We start from the raw sequence: 21,415 nt of genomic DNA on the forward strand, positions 1-21,415 counted from the left end.
TTCTAACTGAGGCAATGAGAAAAGATCTGTGTTGAGTGAGTTAATGTGGCCTTCAGCTTGACAGAGCCTTGACACAGTATCCTTCCTGGCTGTCCTCCCTTTTCAGGGAAGTAGGGAGAGCCTATAAACTTCACCATTTCTATATCCTGGGTTGGAACTGGCTGTGATACCACTGTGGTTCCTGCACAGATAGACACGGGCTGTTTCCTATTAGACAAACACTAAGGCTTTGCTTCAGAGGACAGGGTCAGAAAGAGTAGTCAGCCTGATGCCACTGCTCATGCCTGTAATCCTAGCTACCCATAAAGCTGAGATCTGAGGCTCACCATTTGAAGCTTGCTTGAGCAGACAAATAGGTGAGGTACTTATGTCCAATTAACCAGCAAAAAGCTAGAAGTAGAGATGTGGCTCAAGTGGTAGAGAACCAGTTTTGAGTACAAAAGCTAAGCAAGGGGATATGGCTCTGGGTTCAAGCCTCCGTACCAGAACATACGCATACAATAGAAGTCAAAGATGAAATCTGAGCCAATGTTCCAGCTAGCCCACTAAAGTACAACCTGAGAATTTATGATCTGAATAAAGAAATAAAATAATGGCTTCTGAGAATATGGAGTCTCATGGATTTCTATCTCAGGAAATGGTGGTCTGATGGCAGCTTCCACTCTACTCTTACAATGTGCCCTGGAAACATTCACTACCTTTCTGGGACTCTAGTCTGAGCTCCAGAAACCCAGAATGAGAATATTAAATGGTTGAAAAAAAAGGAAATACCCAAATTAGATTCCACTCTAGTTCCTGGGCCTTTATCTTCAATATTTCCCTTATGTTGAAGCAAAGGCTTAGAAGTCACTAATGAGAAGCCAACAGATTTAAACCATTGATAGACACTCACCAAAGTAAATCCAAAAGCTAGTATGAGTTGTATGAGTTAGATACTACTGTGTTAATACTATAGTACTTAACGCCAGAGAAGAGATTTCTTTTTCTCAGCTGAGATACTTAGGGCTACTTTTCAATTATTTAATTACCTATGTTAGAACTTGTAGAAATAATTGTTGGGCCAGAGGATGTCCCAGGGGTACCTGTAATAAGAGAAAGAATGAGTTGCAGTCTTTCTCAGCCTAAAATGAGCAAGGTAGCATCAATAGGCCCAGTTTCTCTCAAGCAATAGAAAAGCAACAAATGTTCTCACATGAGCTATTTGTGAAACCTGGTGGGGTTTCCAAGACTCTGCCTCAGGAAGGCAGGATCAAAGGAATAGGAGGTGAGGGAGAAGTCATAATGGCTACAGCATTCTCATTTCTCCAGAACTAGAATCTTAAAAATTCTGATTACTAAATGACTTTTCCTTAGATGTATATACTTTACTTTCAGGAACTTACCATGCTACTCCAGCTCAGAGGACAGAAAAAGAATTTGTCTAAACTTAGGATCCAGGGTTAGGCCCGTGTGTGTGTGTGTGTGTGTGTGTGTGTGTGTGTGTACTAAGAATGTGTGCTCTTGCTTCAAGGCTGATGCTCTAACACTTGAGCCACTTTTCTAGTTCTGGATTTTTAATTTGAAGTAAGGGTCTCCAGCATTCATGTACCAGGCTGACTTCTAACTGTGATCCTGTGATCTCAGTGTCTTGAATGGGGTTAGGTATCTTAAGGCCTTTATTTGCAACATTGCCTTGTATTACGGACACTGGTCCTGGAGAAATGGCTGAGGAGGCAAGACAGCCTCAATCTAGAGAACCATATCCTTTATGTATCCTCTGGGAAGTTACCTAATCAGCTGAGGAACTCATTAATCGCATTAGGGTTAGGACCAGTACTAAAGGAGCAACAATTACTTCTCACCTACACATATGTTCACAGGTAGTACACACTAATGGGAACATTTTTGATAATCCAAAATCTGGCAAGATTTACCTGATGAAATGACTGCTCTTGTGCTTCCCACAACTTCTTTAATACTTGTGGCCTCTGTGAGAATAAACAGAGAGAAAATGGGAAGTTTTTCTTCATTTTTGTAAATGTATACTTTTGTGTGAATGTGGATGTACCCCTTCTGGGATTTGAACTCAGGGCCTCACGTGCTTTCCCTTGGCTTTTTCACTCAAGCCTGGCATTCAACCATATGAGTCGCATCTGGTTCACTGGATATAATAGTCTCAAGTGTGTATGTGCCTGACCTGGCTTTGAACCACTACCTTCAGATCTCAGCCTCCTGAGTAGCTAGAATTACAGGTGTGAGCCACCAGTTCCTGGCTAGTTTTTTTTTTCTTTCTTTCTTTCTTTCTTTTCTTCCTTCCTTCCTTTCTTTCTTTTTTCTTTTTCTTTCTCTCTTTCTCTCTCTCTCTTTCTTTCTTTCTTTCATATACCTTCTTGTGTGTATATATGTGCTTCTACACAAGCATGAATTTAGGGCCTTTGGCAACCCTTTAGCTTTAATAATCAAGGCTGGAGCTCCATCACTTGAACTACAGCTCCACCTCCAGCCTTTTGCTGGCCTATTGAAGATATGAGTGTCATGGACTTTCCTGCTTGGGCTGGCTTCGAACCTCAGTCCTCAGACCACACTCAGCCCTTGTGAATAGCTAGGTTTACAAGTGTGAGTCACCAAGGATGGAGATGTTTTTCCACATGAGAATGGTTTGGTAGAGTGATATTGCTGCTACAGGCATTTGAAGGAGCGTTGAGTTTAATACTTGCCTGTTTGGATACTCGTGGGTGAGGCTGTAGTCCCAGGGCTTGTCCCAGGGGAACCTAGAATAGAAGAGGAAAGAAAGTGGGGTGGGTGGGAAGGAGGTTTGCTTTCTTGGGCAGATGCTGTAATTTAGGATTCATTTATGTGTCTCTGTATAAACAACATACTCCTCCAGGATTCTTGGTCTCAAGAGCTAAAATGACATTTTTCTTTTCTATGCTATTCCTTGCTATCAACTACATTCCTGAGATTTATTTTCAGTTTTTGGTCAGAACTCAGGACTTCAATACCTGCTGCTTTTGCTCATTGGCTGGTGCTCTACCAACTGAGCCATGCCTCCAATCCCTGAGATTTTTTTAAAGTGTCGTAATAATGAGATCTTTCCTAGTCTCACCTTCAGTTTCCTGTTCCAACTTGGCTTAACTCTGCTGTCTTGACTCTACAGTCATGTTGGTAACTTGTGATGTTTAAAAATACAAAGAACTGAGAATATTTACATTTTAATTCTTTAAAGGTAATTACCTCTTCTACTTTCAGTGTTTTGTAGATATGAATCTAGGCTCTCCAAACACTATCATTTTTCTTATTCTATTTATATTATTTTATTTTATTATTTTTTACAAAAACAATCTCAAGGCATTTGTTGTCACCCAATAATAACACAAGGTCATCAGAACCGTGCACACTAACAATGGGGCTCATCAACTTATAGGAACAGATGTTTTCTTAGATTCACAGCAAAGAACATACACACAAAAAACCAACCAAAAAACAAAACAAAAACAACTGTATAAGATTCTTAATAATTTCTCACTCCACTGATCATTTCTAGTTGGAGACACTTTGTAGTAGAGTAATATTATCTCCTTTCAGCATGAACCGACCCAGTTGTTTTGTTGACTTTTAGAATGAATTCCTTCTACATCGAAACCAATGATGCCGCCCTCTATCCACATAGTCACTTGCTCATAGAGACACACCTGAATCTGCGATCTGTTTGTAAATATCTGAAGATAAGGTTGATGGGCTGGACCATCACCTTCTATACCTTTGGCCCTGGCCACGGTATGCCATGGTAGAATCTTACAAAGGCCACACATCGATCAGCACACTATCCTAGAAGGCAACTTCTGGAACTCTTTTTTCTTCTTTTAATGTGTTGGTATTAGGGCTTGAACTCAAGGCCTTGGGTTCTCTTTGGGCTATCATTGTTCATGGCTGATGCACTTACACTTGAGCTGTGCCTCCATTTCCTGCCTTTTTGCTGTTTAATTGGAGATAAGAGTCTTACAGATCTGTTTTCCTAAGCTGACTTCACACTGAGATCCTTAGATCTCAGCCTTCTGAATGGCTAAGATAACAAGCATACGCTGTTAGTGGCCTGGCCCCAAGCTTTTAAATAAAATAATGAAAACAATCTTTTTCTTGAATAATTTAAAAAGCCTTGATAAAACCTGTGAGTATTGACGGGGGGGGGGGAAATCTTACATTAATTTTAAAAAGAATTACCTAGTTTAGAAACTTCTTGGTGACTCGTAACTTCGGTTGAGATAAGAGTAGTATCTGCCAAGACAGTATGGAAATACTTTAACCATATTCTGGGTTGAGAGAAAAAGTCAAGGGAGAGCCTGAGGCCCTCAGTTTAAAGCCCCAGTAAGAGCACAAAATAAAAAGAATCCTTTCTCTATAAAGATAATTTTGTTTAGGAAGTTATAACTTAAAGATGTGGCTAATTGAACTCTTCAGGAAATTCCAGAGCATTCAAACAACCAACCTCAACTGCCTTCCAGTTTCTCCAATTGACTATCCCATGTTTTATATCCCATCAGTAGCAAAATCCCACTAGTAATCAATAAAACTCCCCCAATACCAAAGCAGTGGCTGACCTGTTTGCACTCTGCTTCCAGTGGGGTTCTTGCTTAGTCCTGAAGTGGACGCACCTGGGAGTCAACAAGAAAATCTTTAAAAATGATTGTAAATAGGTGTGAAATCTGGATAACATTTTGTAATTCTTTAAGAAGATAGCATTTTGACAGAGAAACTGATAAAGAGCTTTCTTCAATAACCCTTAATCTGCATTAGAATTTTAGAAACTGATATGATAGCAATTACTCCAGGGTGGATTTAAAATGGAAATAAGAATGAGAGATGGATAGGAATCCAGAAATTGAGAAGTAAGAGAAATGATTTTGCTCAAAGAATAAGATAAATTTGAACATATCTACTCTTCTTTTTGTTGTTATTGGTCTTGGGGCTTGAACTTGGGGCCTGGGCACTGTCCCTGAGCATTTTTACTCAAGGCTAGTGCTCTACTACTTTGAGCTACAGCACCACTTGTAGTTTTCTGGTGGTTAATAGGAGATAAAAATCTCATAGAATTTCCTGCCCAGACTGGCTCTGCACTGTAGCTAAGCTTACAGGTATGAGCCACTGGTGCCTGGAAAATCAACATTTCTTAATAGCAGTAAAAGAGCTTTTGATTTAAAGCCCTATGATTATTGGCAAGACTCTCATTGGAAGTCTTGGCTAGGATATTACAACACTTTGGGAGGAAGCACTTTGTTTCAGGTCACCTGACTTACTTCTTGTGACCTGATCTTTGGTGCTTTGGTGGAGACTCCTTGGGTAAGTGGATAGGAATTTATAATTTAAATTTATTTAAATTTAAATTATTTTAGAATTTAAATTTGCTTGGAGTTTATTCATGGATTTTTATTCTTGAGAAGTCTAAATGGGGGAATAATCTTTACTCATCAGGATTAGAATGCCTGGAAATTCCAGATAAACCTGAAATAGTACCAACAAAACTAAGATGGCTGCCAGGTATTGGTAGCTCATATCTGTAATCCTAGTACTCAGGAGGCTGGGAGCTGAGGATTATGATTCAAAGCCAGCTTGGGCAGAAAAGTCCATGAGACAGATTTCTAATTAACCACCAAAAACCCCACAGAAATAGATCAGTGGCTCAAGTAGCAGAACACTATCTATTAGCCAGAAAAACTCAATGATAGTGCCCACATCCTGAGTTCAAGCCAAACCAACACACACACACACACACACACACACACACACACACACACACACACACACACACACATACACAAGACGGTTAAAATATTGACAGTAACACATCATTCCTACCTTCATCAAATCACATCTAAATGTTCGGTGTACAGAGAAAACCAGTCTTAAAAGCAAGGATCTACTTGACATTTTATCTCTTCAAATGAAATATGAAAACCTATTTTGACCCACCTCTCTCTCATTCATCACCTGTCATGATCCCAGGACATAGCTGAGAAGGTAAACACATCACTCACCAGTTGTTGTTCTCATGGTAGTGGTCACCCTGATTGCTGTAGAAGTTGTGGTTTCTGAGAAGAAACAAGAGAAAGTGGTATGGAATGGGGCACTTAGAAAAAATGCAGAACAATGATGTTTCTCTCTACTATCACTATGGAAGAGATGAGGGCCTCTGAAGTTCACAGAAGAAGATCCTTCCATTTCATTACTCACCTACACTGGAGTGCCCAGGAGCAATGGTTGTACCACTAGTAATCCTGGTAGCTGAAAGTACAATACCAGGGAATTAATTTATGAATTCTCTTTAACTCAAACTAACATTGGATTTCCAGTAAATATTATGCTCTTGTGAATATAGAAAGGACAAGTTCATGGAGTCATGTGTTGATGTCCAGTCATATATTCAAAGAGAAATTGAGTAAAATTTCTGTTAAATTCTTTGTGATTAATCCTGGGGCTTGAACTCAGGATCTTGAGCATTTTTGCCTGGCTTTTTTTCTTCTGCTCAACGCTGGTACTCTACCACTTGAGCCACAGCTCCACGTCTGGCTTTTTGTTGGCCAATTGGAGATAAGTCTTAAGGATTTGTCTGGCTTCAAACTGTGATCCTCAGATCTCAGCCTCCTGAGTAGCCAGGATTATACAGGCATGAGTCACCAGCATCTGGCTATAATTTAAGATGTAGAAAATAAAATGACTGCTAATGCTCTTCTATTTTAACTTCAGTCTCTGTGGTCCCACTACTTCTTAGAGAAGTTGTGGCTTCAAGTGAAAGGAGTAAAGCAGTGAATTAAATTCAAAGCCATCACTGAGGAAGATTTGGTAGTATCTCTAAGTAGAAATATACCTATATGAGAGGAGAGAATGTAGGAGGGGATAATGGCTCATTACTGACACTTCTCTTCCCTGTTAGGTCTTGGGTTTACCTGCGCTGGACCTCTCAGGTTTCATCGTTGTGCCAGAGATGGAACCAGTGGTGCCTAAAGAAGAGGGGAGGGAGAGGAACGATGTATTTATCATCCTAGGAAAAGAGCCAACAAAGTTTGGGACTAGAAAGCAGCAGAAGACCTTCCTTGGGATAGCCAGTCATGATAACATACACTTTCCATTTTGAATTCAAAGGCAAAATAGCACATGGTCCAGCCTCAACTGCTTACTTCTCTGATGTTAGATACCAGAGGTCTTGGGTGCCTTTCTTTTCTTTTCTTTTTTTTGTTTCTCTTTCTTTCTTTTTTTTTTTTGTCAGTCGTGGGGCTTGAACTCTGGGCTTGGGCACTGTCCCTCAGCTCTTCACCTCAAGGTGAGCACTGTACCGCCTGAGCCACAGCGCCACTTCCAGTTTTCTAGTGGTTTATTGGAGATAAATCTCATGGACTTTCCTGCCTGGGCTGCTTTGAAACCTGATCCTCAGATCTCAGCTTCCTGAGAAGCTAGGATGACAGGCGTGAGCCACTGGCACCCAGCTTGGATGCCTTTCTTATGTTTACCTGTTTCTCTTCCAGAGCTTGGCCTCCCAGCAGTGCCAGTGGTGGCTCCTAATGATAAGAAAAGACACATGATATCTATGTTAATGCATTCAACTGTATTCCTGGAAGAAATTGGTAACATCTATATTCTGACATGCGATAGAGCTCAACCTCCAGAGTTACTTCTGTTATCTCTGCTCTTCGAAGTAGAACTAAATGGATATTTATCACCACCCTATCATACTGGGGGTCACAGCTTGAATGTCAAAAGAAAAAAAAATTCTGGATCCTGAGCCTCTTAAGAATAGTATAAGGTTTGCTCCCCAAAATGGATGTCATGTTTTTCATAAATATGTGCTATATAGAACAAATGTCTCTATGCCAAGACAAAGATAAACGTTAAGTCAGAAGGAACCAAAAACTTGCAAACTCTAAGCTGGGCACTGGTGGCTCATGCCTATACTTCTTAGCTACTCAGGAGGCTGAGGTAGGAAGGTCATGGTTTGAAGCCAAACCTGGGAAGCAAAGTCTGTGAGATTTTTATCTTCAATGAACAGCAAAAAGCTAGAAATGGTGCTGTAGCTCAAGTGATAGAGAGCCAGACTTGAGCAGAAAAATCCAAGCAACTGTGTGAGGCCCCAAATTCAAGCCCCAGTACCCCCACAATGCACACACAAAAGTTGCCACATTGGGCTGGGAATTTGGCTCAGTGGTAGAGTGCTTGCCTTGCATGCATGAGGCCGTGGGTTCAATTTCTCAGCACTACAATAGCAGAAAAAGCTGAAAGTGGAGCTGTGGCTCAGGTGGTAGAGCCTTGAGCTGAAGAGCTGAGGGACAACGCTCAGGCCCAGAGTTCAGGCCTCATGACTGACAAAAAAAAAAAAAAGTTGCCACCTCAACTTTCATTGGTAAGGCTTCCTTCTGTAGCAGTTATGGCTTCAGAGAATAAACAGGAGTAAAATGCTGAAAACTAAAAGTCATAAATGATAATAAAGTGATTTTCCTCCAGTTGCAGCCCCACAAAAGAAATCATCATACCTAGTTCTGTTTGACTCACCTGTGTGGAGCCTTCCAGGAATGCTGCTGCTCCCAAGAACAATGCCAGCTGTACCTGAAAGCAAAATGGAAGAATGTGGTCAGATCAGTTTCATTCCTAAGAAAAACCTGTCCTGGAATGGGGGAGGGCATGGACAGAGGTGTTGAGTGTAGGAAAAGATCATGTCCAGGAATATACAATATTTTGTTGCACACAGGATGGATGGCTCCAGTGACAATGTCCCTTTTTCTGAGCTCAATGCCAGGGAATGTTTTTATCCATCTGGTTTAATGTCCTTGACTTCCTTCCCAGATGGCTGAGAAGAAACAAAACATATTGATTACCTGTTGATGTGTTGCACACACGTGTGTGTGTGTGTGTGTGTGTGTGTGTGTGTATACATGGGCACACATGAGCTTGAACTCAGGGGCTGGACAAGGCTAGTATGCCCTACGAGTCACAGTCCCACTTTCAGCCTTTTGGTGATCATGAAGGTTTGGGCTGGCTTTGAATCTCAGTCCTCAGATCTCAGTTTTCTGAGTAGCTCAGATTATAACAGGTGTGAGCCACAGGTACACAGCTACCTACTGAATATTTATGGGAGTAAATTGATGTAATAGAAATATTCGTGTTCTAGAAAAGTTTAGACATGTGACATGAGTCTAGTGGACAGTAGTGTCATGGTTTGGAAGACAGCCCCTGGGATCCAGAGTTGAAATCTGCTATTCACTTGCTGGGTGACCTTGGCCGATTTACTTAACATCTCTGGAGCCAGAGGTTTGCTCACCTAAAAAACTGGACAAAACAGGAATACTTCTTTTGCAGTTTGGATAGAAAGCAGAATCATGCCTAGCACGTACTTTGCTAGAAAGTGCTAGTTATTATGAATGTTAGTTACTAGGTGAGTAGGAAGTTGGCAAGGTTAGGAAATGTGGATGATCACCCGTGTTCATTCTGCTTCTGGTAGTATGGCTGCCATCCAAGGATGATGCAGCTTCTGAGAAGAGAGGTCAGAAAGTGTCACATGCCAGGAAATAACAGCATGCAGGCCAAGTTGAAGATGTGCATCCTTTGAGAGCTCTTAGACTGCTAGAGGTCATTCTGTGGGCAATGCTCGGCAGTTGATTGGCTCACCTGTGTTTGAACTCCCAGGTTCAAGTGTACTGCCGGAAGCCATCCTGGTGGTACCTGCAAGGAGGGAAGGGATAGGTATCACGCTCATGGGAAAGTTGGACATTTTCAAAACCAAGACGCAAATGAGGACCACTCCCTCTTCTGGAATTCAGTGTCAGTAAGACAAGCATCCCTCCCCCCTTTTTGTGATATTTACCTCTTGTGCTTCTGGTTTCTTGGTTTACTGATGCTCCAGGGGTTGCTCCTGAAAAGTGGAATGTAGAAAAACTTTGAGGTGGAGAGATGGGCACAACTGGGACAACTATTGCATATTGCGATCACTTCTCTGCTCAAGGAAGAAAGGCACTTCATTGAGAAGTATTAGAAGAACAAGAAATTTCTGTGTGCATGTTTGCCTTCTGTTTACATGAAGTAATATTCCCTGAGCCCATCTTTCCTCCAATGGATACTGGAGGAAATGGGGATTGGAGAAAGGAGACGCCAATTTTCCTTTCTCGCATTTGCAGAGATCAACACGTGAGGTTGAGCCATTTCTGGAAAGATTTAAAAAAAATGTCTGCTTAAATGGACTCACAATCAATGACTAAAGAAAATAATGTTGATCTTAGATAAGAGTTCCTAAGAACCCCACCATGAAACCGTCCTACTGAGAATCAATGTGTAATTGTAATTTATCATCACCCAAAAGTCATTCAGTCTGTCTGTCTCTTTCTCTTCCAAGTTCTCACCTGTTTCCTTTCTTGCTACAGTTGTTCTGGTGCTTGTGGAAGTTGTGGCTTCTGAAATGGAGAGAGGAGGAGCAGGAGAAGATTAAGGATAAGGACATAGAAGGAACAATTAAATATGATGTGTTTACATGAGGAAGCAATGTGAAAGTCATCTTTAGGATCTTATAATCCTGAATGGCTACTCTCTTCTCAGCTTGCTAGCCTACCTGTGCTGGAAATTCCAGGGGCAGCAGTTGTACTTTTGGCCATACCAGTGGTGCCTAAAATAAGAAGGCCATGGAATCAACATAAAATGGAACCACATAAAATGAGTCACCCCATTGATAAGTTCAATGAATGTCACCTGGGCCACATTATTCAGCTTTTGTGCCTTGGGAAGCTCAGGGAGATGCCATTTTCATGGACTACTTCAGCTACATGGTGGGTTTTTTTTTTTGAGCACATCATTTTATTAGTCTTTCTGCTCTTATTTTCCCCCCAATGTTTTAAATATCTAGCTCATTCAATAGCATTTGTTGAATCCTGTTTTATAACTAGGGAGGGATCAGTGAAAAAAATAAATGAACTTTTTGTTGTTGTTGTTGTTGGTCGTGAGGCTTGAACTCTGGGTCTGGGCACTATCCCTCAGCTCTTCAGCTCAAGGCTAGCGCTCTACCACTTGAGCCACAGCGCCACTTCCAGTTTTCTGGTGGTTTATTGGAGATCAGAGTCTCATGGAATTTCCTGCCCGGGCTGGCTTTGAACCTCAATCCTCAGATTTCAGCCTCCTGATAGCTAGAATTACAGGCATGAGCCATCAACACCTGGCCTCAATGAACATTTTTTTCTCCAGAAGCCTAGTAGGCTTGCTTAGCAAATAGAATATAAACTCCCTCACTGGAAAAGAAAATAAAATTTTAATTCCAGTGACCTATTTGTCTGAGGCCCCAGTGGGGGCATTCCTGATGACGATAAGTAGAAAAACCATGGGAGCTGGCTTTGAACTTCAATCCAAGTATTGAGTAAATCTAATATGATAGCTTACGACAAAAAGTCAATAGGAGTCAAAAATGTTCTGACTTTATTCTAGTCATCTTTATACCTGAGAGGAAACCATGGGAGCCAGTGTTGTTTCCTGCTGACACTGTAGTAATAGCTAAGAGGTTAATGGTGCAGGGAATTCCTATTCTCATACTGCTCCAAGAAATCTATACCACAAAGCCAGGATTCAGAAAAGAATCATCTTAAGGTTGAGTGTCAGCAGCTTGATTGTTGTGTGTTAGAGGATGGATCATTTGCTCTTCCTAGAGGCAAACTGGAGGTTGTCTTCTGTGGTAGTTCTAACAGCTGGGGTCTCTAGTTTCCCCTGATTTCCTCACAGTAGCTCTGCTGGTTTCTAAGCAAACTTTAGCCTTATGAACAGGCAACTTGGAAAGTGAAAAGCATGTTTGGGAAAGCATCTTCCCCTTTCCCCCCCCCCCCATGTAAATGAACAACTATGAGTACCGCAGAGGATTCACTTACCTGTAATGGAGATTCCGGGTGTAGACGTGATTCTGGAGATGCCCCTACTGGTACCTGCAGTCACAAGGAGGAAGGATTGGTATGTCATCTGTCAATGTCATTTATCAATCTATTTTTCCTCATTGAAAATCATAGGAGACCTCTCCTAGGGTTCTGCATGTGATTTTTCTGAAAGTACTTTATCTTCCAAAGGGGAACAAAAATTAAAAGGCCAAACTCCTGCCATAGACCACCTGGCTCTTAATTTTTGTAAGTATCAGAGAGAGGATTGTAATTTTTCATTCTTATCCCTGTGACTGCCAGAGTCATGGCTCCCTGGTGCAGTGGTCTCAGTTCCTAAAGAAAAACCAAGAACATTCTTTTGTATATCAGTGTAAGGATTTGGGTAAAATAGAGGTATTTAGACAAAGGTTTTGCTTGGCAGAAATTAACCTAAATTCATTTTAACTGATCCACATTGCCGGAAGAGTCACTGGCTCCCCTGCTCCCTCTTTTTCTTTCTTTCTTTTTAACCTGTTATAGCTAGTGCTTCAGTGATTGCAGAGATCGCTGTAGTGTCTGAAAGAGGGAGGAAAGTAAAAAGAGAAGGCAAAATTTGAAATGATCTGAGAAGAGGAAAGAAGGATCACTGAGGGAATCTGATGATTGCAAATCCTTTTCCCTAGAACTAGTCCTTCCCAATTTGGTGTTTTACTAGAGCTAGAGCTTGTACTGGCAACAGTTGTAGAGAGAGAGACATTTTAGCACTGCCTATGTAGGGAAAGAGAACAACACGGTGACACCTTTGTATCCTGTAGGAAAAAGTAGCCAACGACATGCTGATCTGTGACTTCCAAGTGGCTAATGACACTTCCTGTGTAGTCAATGTACTTCCTGTTCCTGTAACGGACAGACATCTTCTCTTTTGCCCATAGGCTTTTGCAAGACTAAGGGCAATGTGTCCCACTAACATGCATGCAATGATTATTTTAAAGCAGTTTGTAGACTCTGTGTAGAGCGATGTCAGCTCATCTGTCCACCTTTGAAGGTCATGTCAGAACATTTCCTGTGTTTACCTGTCTGGTTTTCTGATGCACCAGTGGTGACTTCTAATGAAAAGAAAGTGTGAAATAAAAAGTATCTGTTGAATTTTATTTTATTCTCACGGTTTCTATGCTGAATTGAGTTTAGCAATGCTATCCAGAAAAATAAAAGAGTTTTCAAAGAGGAAACTGTTTCAGAGCCTATATATACTGTTGCCATTAATCTCTCCAGAGACTTTGATTCCTGATGTCCCTAGGACATGAAGGCCTTTGGAACTCGAGGCCCAAGTAGTTTCAAATTATAAAGCAAGCCCTGGTTCCTCTGAAATAATATAACCTCAAACGCAAATTCAAAACCTTTAAGGGGGAGGCGGGGGGTTAATCTATAATGTAAAATTTTTTTCCAATCTGAAGTTTTCCAATATAAAATGTATTTTTCTTTGAAGTCAGTTTTCTCTAACAACTCTATCCATCTAACATGAATCATGCCACTACCCAAGTCATCAGAAATACATTCCCAAGCACAGTGGTGATCTCTGAGGAAAGGGAAAAGAACCAAAGTGAACTGTATGTTCAAGAAGGAGGAGGGGCGAAGGTGAAGCCACTGTACCTCAGGCACAGTATCACATTTCTTGTCAGCTCAAAATTGTATATCCATATTTTTTTAACAGATTTATTTTGTCAGTATGGTCTTACAACTGAGGTCCTCACACATGATGGGCAAGAACTACCAGCCCTTTTTCATAATCCTTTTCTTTTCTTTGATAAGGTCTTGCTTTCCATCCTCTCCCCACCACCCCCCAGGGCCATCCTGGGCCTACAATCCACCTACTTCTGTCCTCTACTGTAACTGGGATTTAAGGTATGAAATACTACTCTTGGCTTATTATTGAAATAGGATGTTGGTAACAATTTGCCCTCGCTTGTGCAATTATTCCCTGATGTCTGCCTTCCAAGTGGTTGTGATTACAGGTCAATGCCACCAGGCTCCATATGTCACATGTCTCATAAGTAGACCGTAGGCAGTCTTTGTTTGGAATGAGATAGTAAAAGTTCGCAATAAGAAAGCATATAGCCAAATGCTGGTTGCTCATGACTGTAACACTTGCTACACAGGAGGCTGAGATCCAAGGGTCATGGCTCACAGCCAATCCCAGGCAGGACAGTCCATGAGACTCTGGCCTCCAATTAACTACAAAAAAAAGATAAAAGTGGAGCTGTGGATTAAGTGGAGAGCATTAGCTTTGAGCACCAAAGCTCAGAGACAGCACCTACCCTAAGTTCAAGCCCTATGACTGGCACACACACATACAACTAGCATATGGTATATACTTATAAATGAAAGAGATACTGATTATTAATATCTGTATGTGTTGTTGCTTTAAATGGCAGAATTTGCCATTATCTATCAAACAGGAATTGGAAGCTAGAGAAAGAGAAGGATCAATATGTAAAATTTTCACCCATAATAAAAAGAAAATTATTTCAGGTAGGATTAAGGAATTCTGGTTTACAATGTACCCAACAAGGTCTATCAGTGCTTTCAAGAGCTAACAGTTAATGTATTTCTATTGAATTTTTTTTTTAAAGAGCAACTGGATCAATAGCACAATGATATTCTTTTAGGTATCAGCGAGAAAATGAAAGACATTTCTCTTCCTGAAAACTAAAAGGTAGCCTGTGGCTTAGTTCCATCATGAAATTTTCTTGAAGCAGAATAAAGGAATAGTTTGAGTGCCTGAGTCTTAATAGATCAAATCCTGGGTTTCAGTTATTTCTGTTGAGAATGTGTTCTTCCCAGAGGACCAATAGAAGCTCTCATTGCACAGCTGTGTGTGTGGAGGTAGCAGGGGCTGTCAGTGTTTACCTGCAGGGCTTCCAGCTCCACTGGTCCCACTGACTCCAGAGGAAGTTGTGGCTGCTGAGAGGGGAGAGATCACAGAAAATGAATCACAGGGTCAGAGCCCAACTGTGGTGAGTCTGCTTGGAAGCAGCACAAGGGAAGTGCACTGCAGGATGGGCTCAGCACAGTGTGTGGCCAGTTGTGAACTCACCTGTGCTCACACCTGCAGGGACAACTGTTGTGCCAGTGCTGACCTCAGTGGGACCTGCAGCACAAAGAAGCTAGGCTGTCATAGCAACTCAGGAAGCCAGAGGAGGACCTGAATCTAAAATGCAGACTTGCATTCCTACAGTTGTTTATTCACAGTAACTAAAATCTCACTGCCAGACCTGTGGTGAATTAGATGCACGCTTCCTGCTTTCAACATCTCATAACCAACGTAAAATAACTATTCACAAGTTGAGATAGTTCTACTAGGATCTGAGGAGAGCTTTTCCCCAATGCTCACCTGCCAGGTTTCCTGTTGTTCCACTATCTCTGCTTAGAGATAGTAGGTGTAGGAAATGGATACAATGCTAAAACCTCATAGACTCTGCTCCTAAGTTACTTGAGCTGATCCAAACTTTGGCAAAGTAGCAGGGCATAAAATCAATCCACAAAAATCAGGAGCATTCCTCTACTCCAACAATGAGAGGAGAGAGGCTGAAATTAGGAAAACAACTCCATTTACAATATCCTAAAAAATTAAAATACCTAAAATATCCTAAAAAAATACCTAAGAGTCAACTTAACCAAAGAAGTAAAAGACCTTTACAATAAAAACCTCAAAAATCTGATAAAGGAAATTAAAGCAGACCTCAGGAAATGGAATAACCTTCCATGTTCCTGGGTTGGGAGGATTAACATTGTGAAAATGGCAATATTGCCAAAGGCTATATACAAATTCAATGCAATACCCATCAATATCCCAACTTCTTTCTTCAATGAAATAGAAGAAGCAATCCAAAAATTCATATGGAACAACAAAAGACCTCAAATAGCAAAAACAATTATTAGCAGGAAGAACAATACTGGAGGAATTTCAATACCAAACCTCAAACTCTATTACAAAGCCATAGTACTCAAAACAGCTTGATACTGGCACAAGAACAGGCCTGAGGACCAATGGAATAGAGTTGAAGACTCAGAAATGAACCCTCAGTCCTATGGCTTTGAAAAGGGAGCCAAAAAAATAGGATGGAAAGACAGCCTCTTCAATAAATGGTGCTGGCAGAATTGGCTACACACGTGTAGAAAACTAAAGTTAGATCCCTATATATCACCCTGCACTAGAATGAACTCTAAATGGGTCAATGACTTTGAGGTAAAAGCAGATACCTTGAAAATATTACAAGAAGAAATAGGAGAAACATTGGGGCTCCTTGGCATAGGCCGAAACTTTCTTAATAAAGATCCAGAAACACAACAAATCAAAGAAAGACTGGACAAATGGGACTGCATTAAATTGCAGAGCTTCTGCACGGCAAAGGACATAGCTAGCAAGACAGATTGGGAGATCTTCACTAGCCATACAACAGACAAGGGTCTCATATCTACAATATACCAACAGCTCAAGAAATTAAACTCCCCCAAAACAAACCCCCAAAGAAACATTACCACCCCATTAAAAAGTGGGCTAAAAACCTTAAGAGAGACCTCTCTGAAGACAAAATACAAATGGCCAAGAGACACATGAAGAATTGCTCAACATCTCTGGCTATAAAAGAAATGCGAATCAAAATAACATTGAGATTCTACATCACCCCAGTTAGAATGGCTATAATCAAGAAATCTAACAACAGATGCTGGTGGGGATGTGACCAAAGGGGAATGCTACTACATTGTCGGTGGGAGAGTAAACTTGTTCAACCACTCTGGAAAGTAGTTTGGAGGTTCCTCAAAAAACTACACATAGAGCTCCCCTATGACCCAGCAATCCCATTTCTGGGAATCTACCCAAATGTCCACAAACAAGGCCACACTAAACCCACCAGTACGACGATGTTCATCGCAGCATTATTTACCATAGCCAAGACATGGAACCAACCCAAATGCCTCTGTAGGTAAATGGATCAAGAAAATGTGGTACATAGACACAATGGAATTCTATGTTTCCATCAGAAAGAATGACATTGTTCAATTCAGAAGGAAATGGAAGACTTGGAAAAATGATATTAAGTGAAGTAAGCCAGACCCAAAGAAAAGCAGGTCACATGATCTCCCTCATCTGTAAGAACTAGAAATGCTTAGTGCAAAGGACTATATATAATGAAACATATTAACATGAACTCCAACTTTTGGAAAAAAAAAAGAGGCTTTCATTAGACCTTTTATACAGTTCATTCTTTTTCTCTATCGTTTTCCCCCATGGTTTCCCTCATTCGCAATAATTAGTATATGTCTAGGATAATTTTATCAGATGAGCAGGAAAACTCAAAAACTATGTACATATGACCATATAAGATGATGCTAAGTGAAACAAACCCCAAGATATGGACACAAGCATTTCTTCTTTGTTGTTGTTGTTCTTAATGTACTATGAGATTTTTTTGTTTCCTTTGTATGTTCTTCCCCCTCTGTTGCCACTGGACTTGATATTGGTGTCCTGCATCTTGTATATGCATTTGTCCAATTTGGGGAGGGGAAGGGGAATAACAAAATGCTGAAACAAGGACACAGGATGACCCATTGCAACAATGACACCCACAAGACGGTATATTGGAAATGAACTTTACAATTTCAGAAGGTGGAGGAGGAGTAAGGAGGGGGAGGGAAGGATAGTGGAGAACAACAAAGGAGGGAGTAACAATTCTTGATAATAAATGTACTCATTACCTTACTCATGTAACTGTAACCCCTCTGTACAGCATCTTTACAATAAAATAAAATTTAAAAATAATGTGCTCAAAAATTAAATAGATGAAACACATGTATATGTATTACCTACATATGTATATATATATGTATATCTGTAAACATAGATATACTTGAATAAGATATGGTGCAGTGAGGTGCTTCTTTCTCTGTCTTTCTTTCTTTCTCTTTCAAACACACAAATTCTCACCTGCTTCCCTTGTTGCGGCAGTGGTACTACTGACTCTTGTAAAAGCCGTGGTTTCTGGAAGGGAGAGAGACAGAGAAGAAGAAGAAGGTGATTAAGGGTAAGATCTTAGGAACAAGGGAAAATATTCTGTGTCACTGTTCTATGAGAAGAACAGCATGAGAGTCATCTCTAGCACCTTATTTCCAGAGTGGGTATTTTTTTTCCAAGCTTGTAGCTCACCTGTGCTGGAACTTCCAGGGGCAACAGTTGTGCTTCTGACCACACCTGTGGTGCCTGAAACAAGAAAAATCACCAGCAATTGAAGCATTCCATGTATAAATCCAATGAATGTCACCTGGGCCACATCATTCAGCGAGTATACCTGGGCAGCTTGTGGAGATACTGTTTACATAGAATTTGTCGTATATGTGGTTGGTGTTTGAACATGTTTTTATTGGTCTTTGCTCCTAGACTGAGTCAATTATTTTTCCTATTTACCAACTATCTATCTCATCCAAAAAATATTTATTTAACTCTGTTCAACATTAGAGATCAGTGAAAATAATGAAAGATTACCTCCCATAGGAAGCCTGTGTTACAGACACTAGGCATGCTTAGAAAATAGAATACAAAAAGGTCACAAAGGAAGCAAGTATAATTTTTTTAAGATACAGTGACCTATTTATCCAAAGGCTCAGAGGTGGTTCTCGACCAGTGTAAGTAGGAAAACTACTCTTTTGATCATCACTGAGGCTGACACTGTGACATAATATCTGTATCCCAGACATGGAGTCAAGGAGGTTTAATAAATTTCTGACTTCATTCTAGTCCTATTTTTATCTGACACTAAATTTTCTTAGCCAGTGTTGACTCCCAATATCCATTGACACCAATATCCATTGCGTTAAAAATCTAGGGAATTCCTGTTCCTATATGCCCCAAACCAGAAACCTTTACCACAAAGGCCAGGATTCAGAAGAGAAACCATCCAAGAGTAAGTGTCAGCAGCCTGGCTGTTCTGGTTTGTAGGCATCACCAAAGGCACTTCTTTTATTACAATCTTTCAGGCATAGAGTTTGGTGAGCTGGTCCTCAGCGGCAGTGCTAACAACTGCAACCTCTCATTTTCACTAATTTCTTCTTTAGTGGTTCTGTTGGTTTCTAAGCAAGTACTGGGAAGATTGGGGAAGTGGAGGGCTGTTTGGGAAAGCATCTTTTGCTTACAATTGAACAAGGACAAGTACCTGTGAGAGAATTCACTTACTTGGAATGGAGATTCCAGATGCAGAAGTGATGCTGGAGATGCTTCCGCTGGTACCTGCAATCACAGGGAATAGAGATCTATAAGTCATCACTTTAAATGAAGGAAAACACTGAACGTAAGTCATAGGAGGGCTATTGTAGGGCTCATTTGCATGTTTTTTTGAGGTTTTTTCTTGTCCCCAATTGAGGAATAAACAGAAAAACTGAACTCTTAGACATCTCCTTCTTCTGAATTATGGAAATTATCAGGGATAAGTTGATGCTCTCTCATTATTACCTGTATGGCTGCCAGAGACTGGGCTTCCTGGAGCTGTAGTCTTGGCCTCTAAAGATAATAGAGAACATACTTTTGTGCAGCAATGTAAGTATTTGGATTAAAGTATAGGCATCCTAAAACTTGGTAACTCAGACAAAGTGTTATTGGTAAAATTCATCGTGGATTTATTTCAACTGATTAAAAGTGCTGGAAGTCACTCACTACCCCTATTTATTTATTTATTACCTGTTATTGTTACTGCTTCAGTGACTGCAGAGAAAGTTCTGGCCTCTGAAAGGGGAAGAATGAAAAGAGAAGGCAAAATATGAATGCTCTGAGAGGGGGTGGGGGGATCACTAGGGGAACTGATTATTGCAGAACCTTTCTGAGAAGTAGTTCTTCCCCAGTTTTGGTGTTTTACCAGAACTGGAGCTCCCATGTGCAGCAGTTGGAGTCTTGTATGCTCTAGCAGTGCCTGTGTAGGAAAAAGAAAGAGAAGAGCAAGGTGACATTTTTGCAGCCTGGAGGAGAAAGTAGCCAACAGCATCCTTATCAGGGATTTCCAGGGAGCCAAGGACACTTCCTGTCTAGTGACTGTGTATTTCCTGTTGCTATAGTTCACAGGGGAGACATCTTCCATGTCTACCATGTGCTTAGCACAAAGTAGGAACAAACTTTCCTGTTTGATTAATTTCTTTATTCAAAGATTGTAGGTCATCTCAAAGCCATTTCCCCTGTTTACCTGTTGGTCCCTCTGCTGCTTTGGTGGTAGTTCCTAAGGAAAAAAAGAGAGAAGTGAAAATTATGTGTGGATGATTGATGTGAAAAATAGGATATTTTGTGCCTGTCACCTGTGGCTCAAATGTGTACTCTTCTTAGCTATTCGGAAGGCCAAGATCTGAAGAGTGAGGTTCAAAGCCAGGCTTGGCAGGAAAGTCTATGAGACTTTATTCCATACAACTCATATGCTTGTCAGGTGGGTGTTAAGAGAATCCTTGCTAGGAATAAGATTGGTAAGCATATATATGGACTAGGCTGCAGGTGGCTTATGCATGCAATCTTGACTACTGAGGAGGCTGACTTCTGGTGATATCTGTTTGAAGCCAGCCTAGACAGGAAAAGACTGTGAGATTCTTTTCTTTTTCTTGGGGGGGGGTCCGGTCATGGGGCCTGAACTCTGGGCCAGGGAGCTGTCCCTCAGCTCTTCAGTTCAAGGCTAGTGCTCTACTACTTGAGCCACAGCACCACTTCTGGCTTTTTTCTTTTTGCTTATGTGGTGCTGAGGAATCGAACCCAGGGCCTCAGGCACGCAAGGCAAGTGCTCTACCACTGAGCCAGCTTCCCAGCCCCTAGACTATGAGATTCTTATCTCCAGTTAACTACACAAAAAAAGCTAGAACTTAGAGCTATGGGTCAAAGGGTAGATCACAACCTTTGAATGAAAAAGCTTTGAGACTGCTCCCAGGTGCTGAGTTCAAGAACTAGGACTGGTACATACCCCACTCCGAACACACACAAAGGTATATGGTAAGGAACTCAAAAGTAATAGGTATAGGGATTATTAGCATCCTTATTTGTTGGTTTAAATGTTAGAATTTTTCATTCTCTATCGTAGGTGAAAATGTTAGTTATGCACTCCCTATGATAGGTGAACTTGAACTTAGAGATGAAATATTTCACATAATATAAAGCAAATGCCTTCTGATACATTTTTTCCAATGTCCCAACAAGCACATTTAGTGTGATATAGAACTATGATTTAGTACACCATTTCTATTCTGCCAATTATCTAAAAAGCTGATGGTTTCAAAAGCACAATGAATGACTGCCTTTAGTTAGAGTAAAAAAATTAAAAAGTTTCTCTTCCAATAACATAACACATGCTCAGTTCTTGTTCCAAGGTGAAGTCTTCTTGAAGCAGAAGAAAAGGAAAGAAGAAGGTTTCAGTGCCTGGCCCTCAGGTGATAGATCACATCCAGGATTGGCTATTTCTCTTGAGAATGTGTTCTTCCCAGAGGACCAGTAGGAGCTCTCATTGCACAGCTGTGTGTGTGGAGGTAGCAGGGGCTGTCAGTGTTTACCTGCAGGG

General features: G+C 40.8%; 1 protein-coding gene and 1 pseudogene across 1 annotated transcript in view; both read right to left on the reverse strand.

The window, feature by feature from the left end:
* The window catches only part of LOC105987465 (submaxillary mucin-like protein), a 43,952-nt gene that overhangs the window by 11,646 nt on the left and 10,891 nt on the right, over positions 1-21,415 (reverse strand). Inside the window, exons 15-31 of the mRNA XM_013018722.1 lie at positions 14,938-14,991; positions 14,751-14,804; positions 11,862-11,915; positions 10,565-10,618; positions 10,359-10,409; positions 9,827-9,874; positions 9,631-9,684; positions 8,518-8,571; positions 7,482-7,529; positions 6,921-6,974; positions 6,208-6,258; positions 6,012-6,065; positions 4,578-4,631; positions 4,201-4,254; positions 2,697-2,750; positions 1,914-1,967; positions 1,029-1,082 (exon numbers count right to left, since the gene is read on the reverse strand). Of these exons, the coding sequence (XP_012874176.1) occupies positions 1,029-1,082; positions 1,914-1,967; positions 2,697-2,750; positions 4,201-4,254; positions 4,578-4,631; positions 6,012-6,065; positions 6,208-6,258; positions 6,921-6,974; positions 7,482-7,529; positions 8,518-8,571; positions 9,631-9,684; positions 9,827-9,874; positions 10,359-10,409; positions 10,565-10,618; positions 11,862-11,915; positions 14,751-14,804; positions 14,938-14,991 (900 nt within the window). The remainder of the gene's footprint in view (positions 1-1,028; positions 1,083-1,913; positions 1,968-2,696; positions 2,751-4,200; positions 4,255-4,577; positions 4,632-6,011; positions 6,066-6,207; positions 6,259-6,920; positions 6,975-7,481; positions 7,530-8,517; positions 8,572-9,630; positions 9,685-9,826; positions 9,875-10,358; positions 10,410-10,564; positions 10,619-11,861; positions 11,916-14,750; positions 14,805-14,937; positions 14,992-21,415) is intronic.
* Positions 3,520-3,765, reverse strand: LOC105987487 (annotated as a pseudogene).

This window comes from Dipodomys ordii, unplaced genomic scaffold (genome assembly GCF_000151885.1).
Source record: "Dipodomys ordii isolate 6190 unplaced genomic scaffold, Dord_2.0 Scaffold42, whole genome shotgun sequence".
NCBI classification, from domain to species: Eukaryota; Metazoa; Chordata; class Mammalia; order Rodentia; family Heteromyidae; genus Dipodomys; species Dipodomys ordii.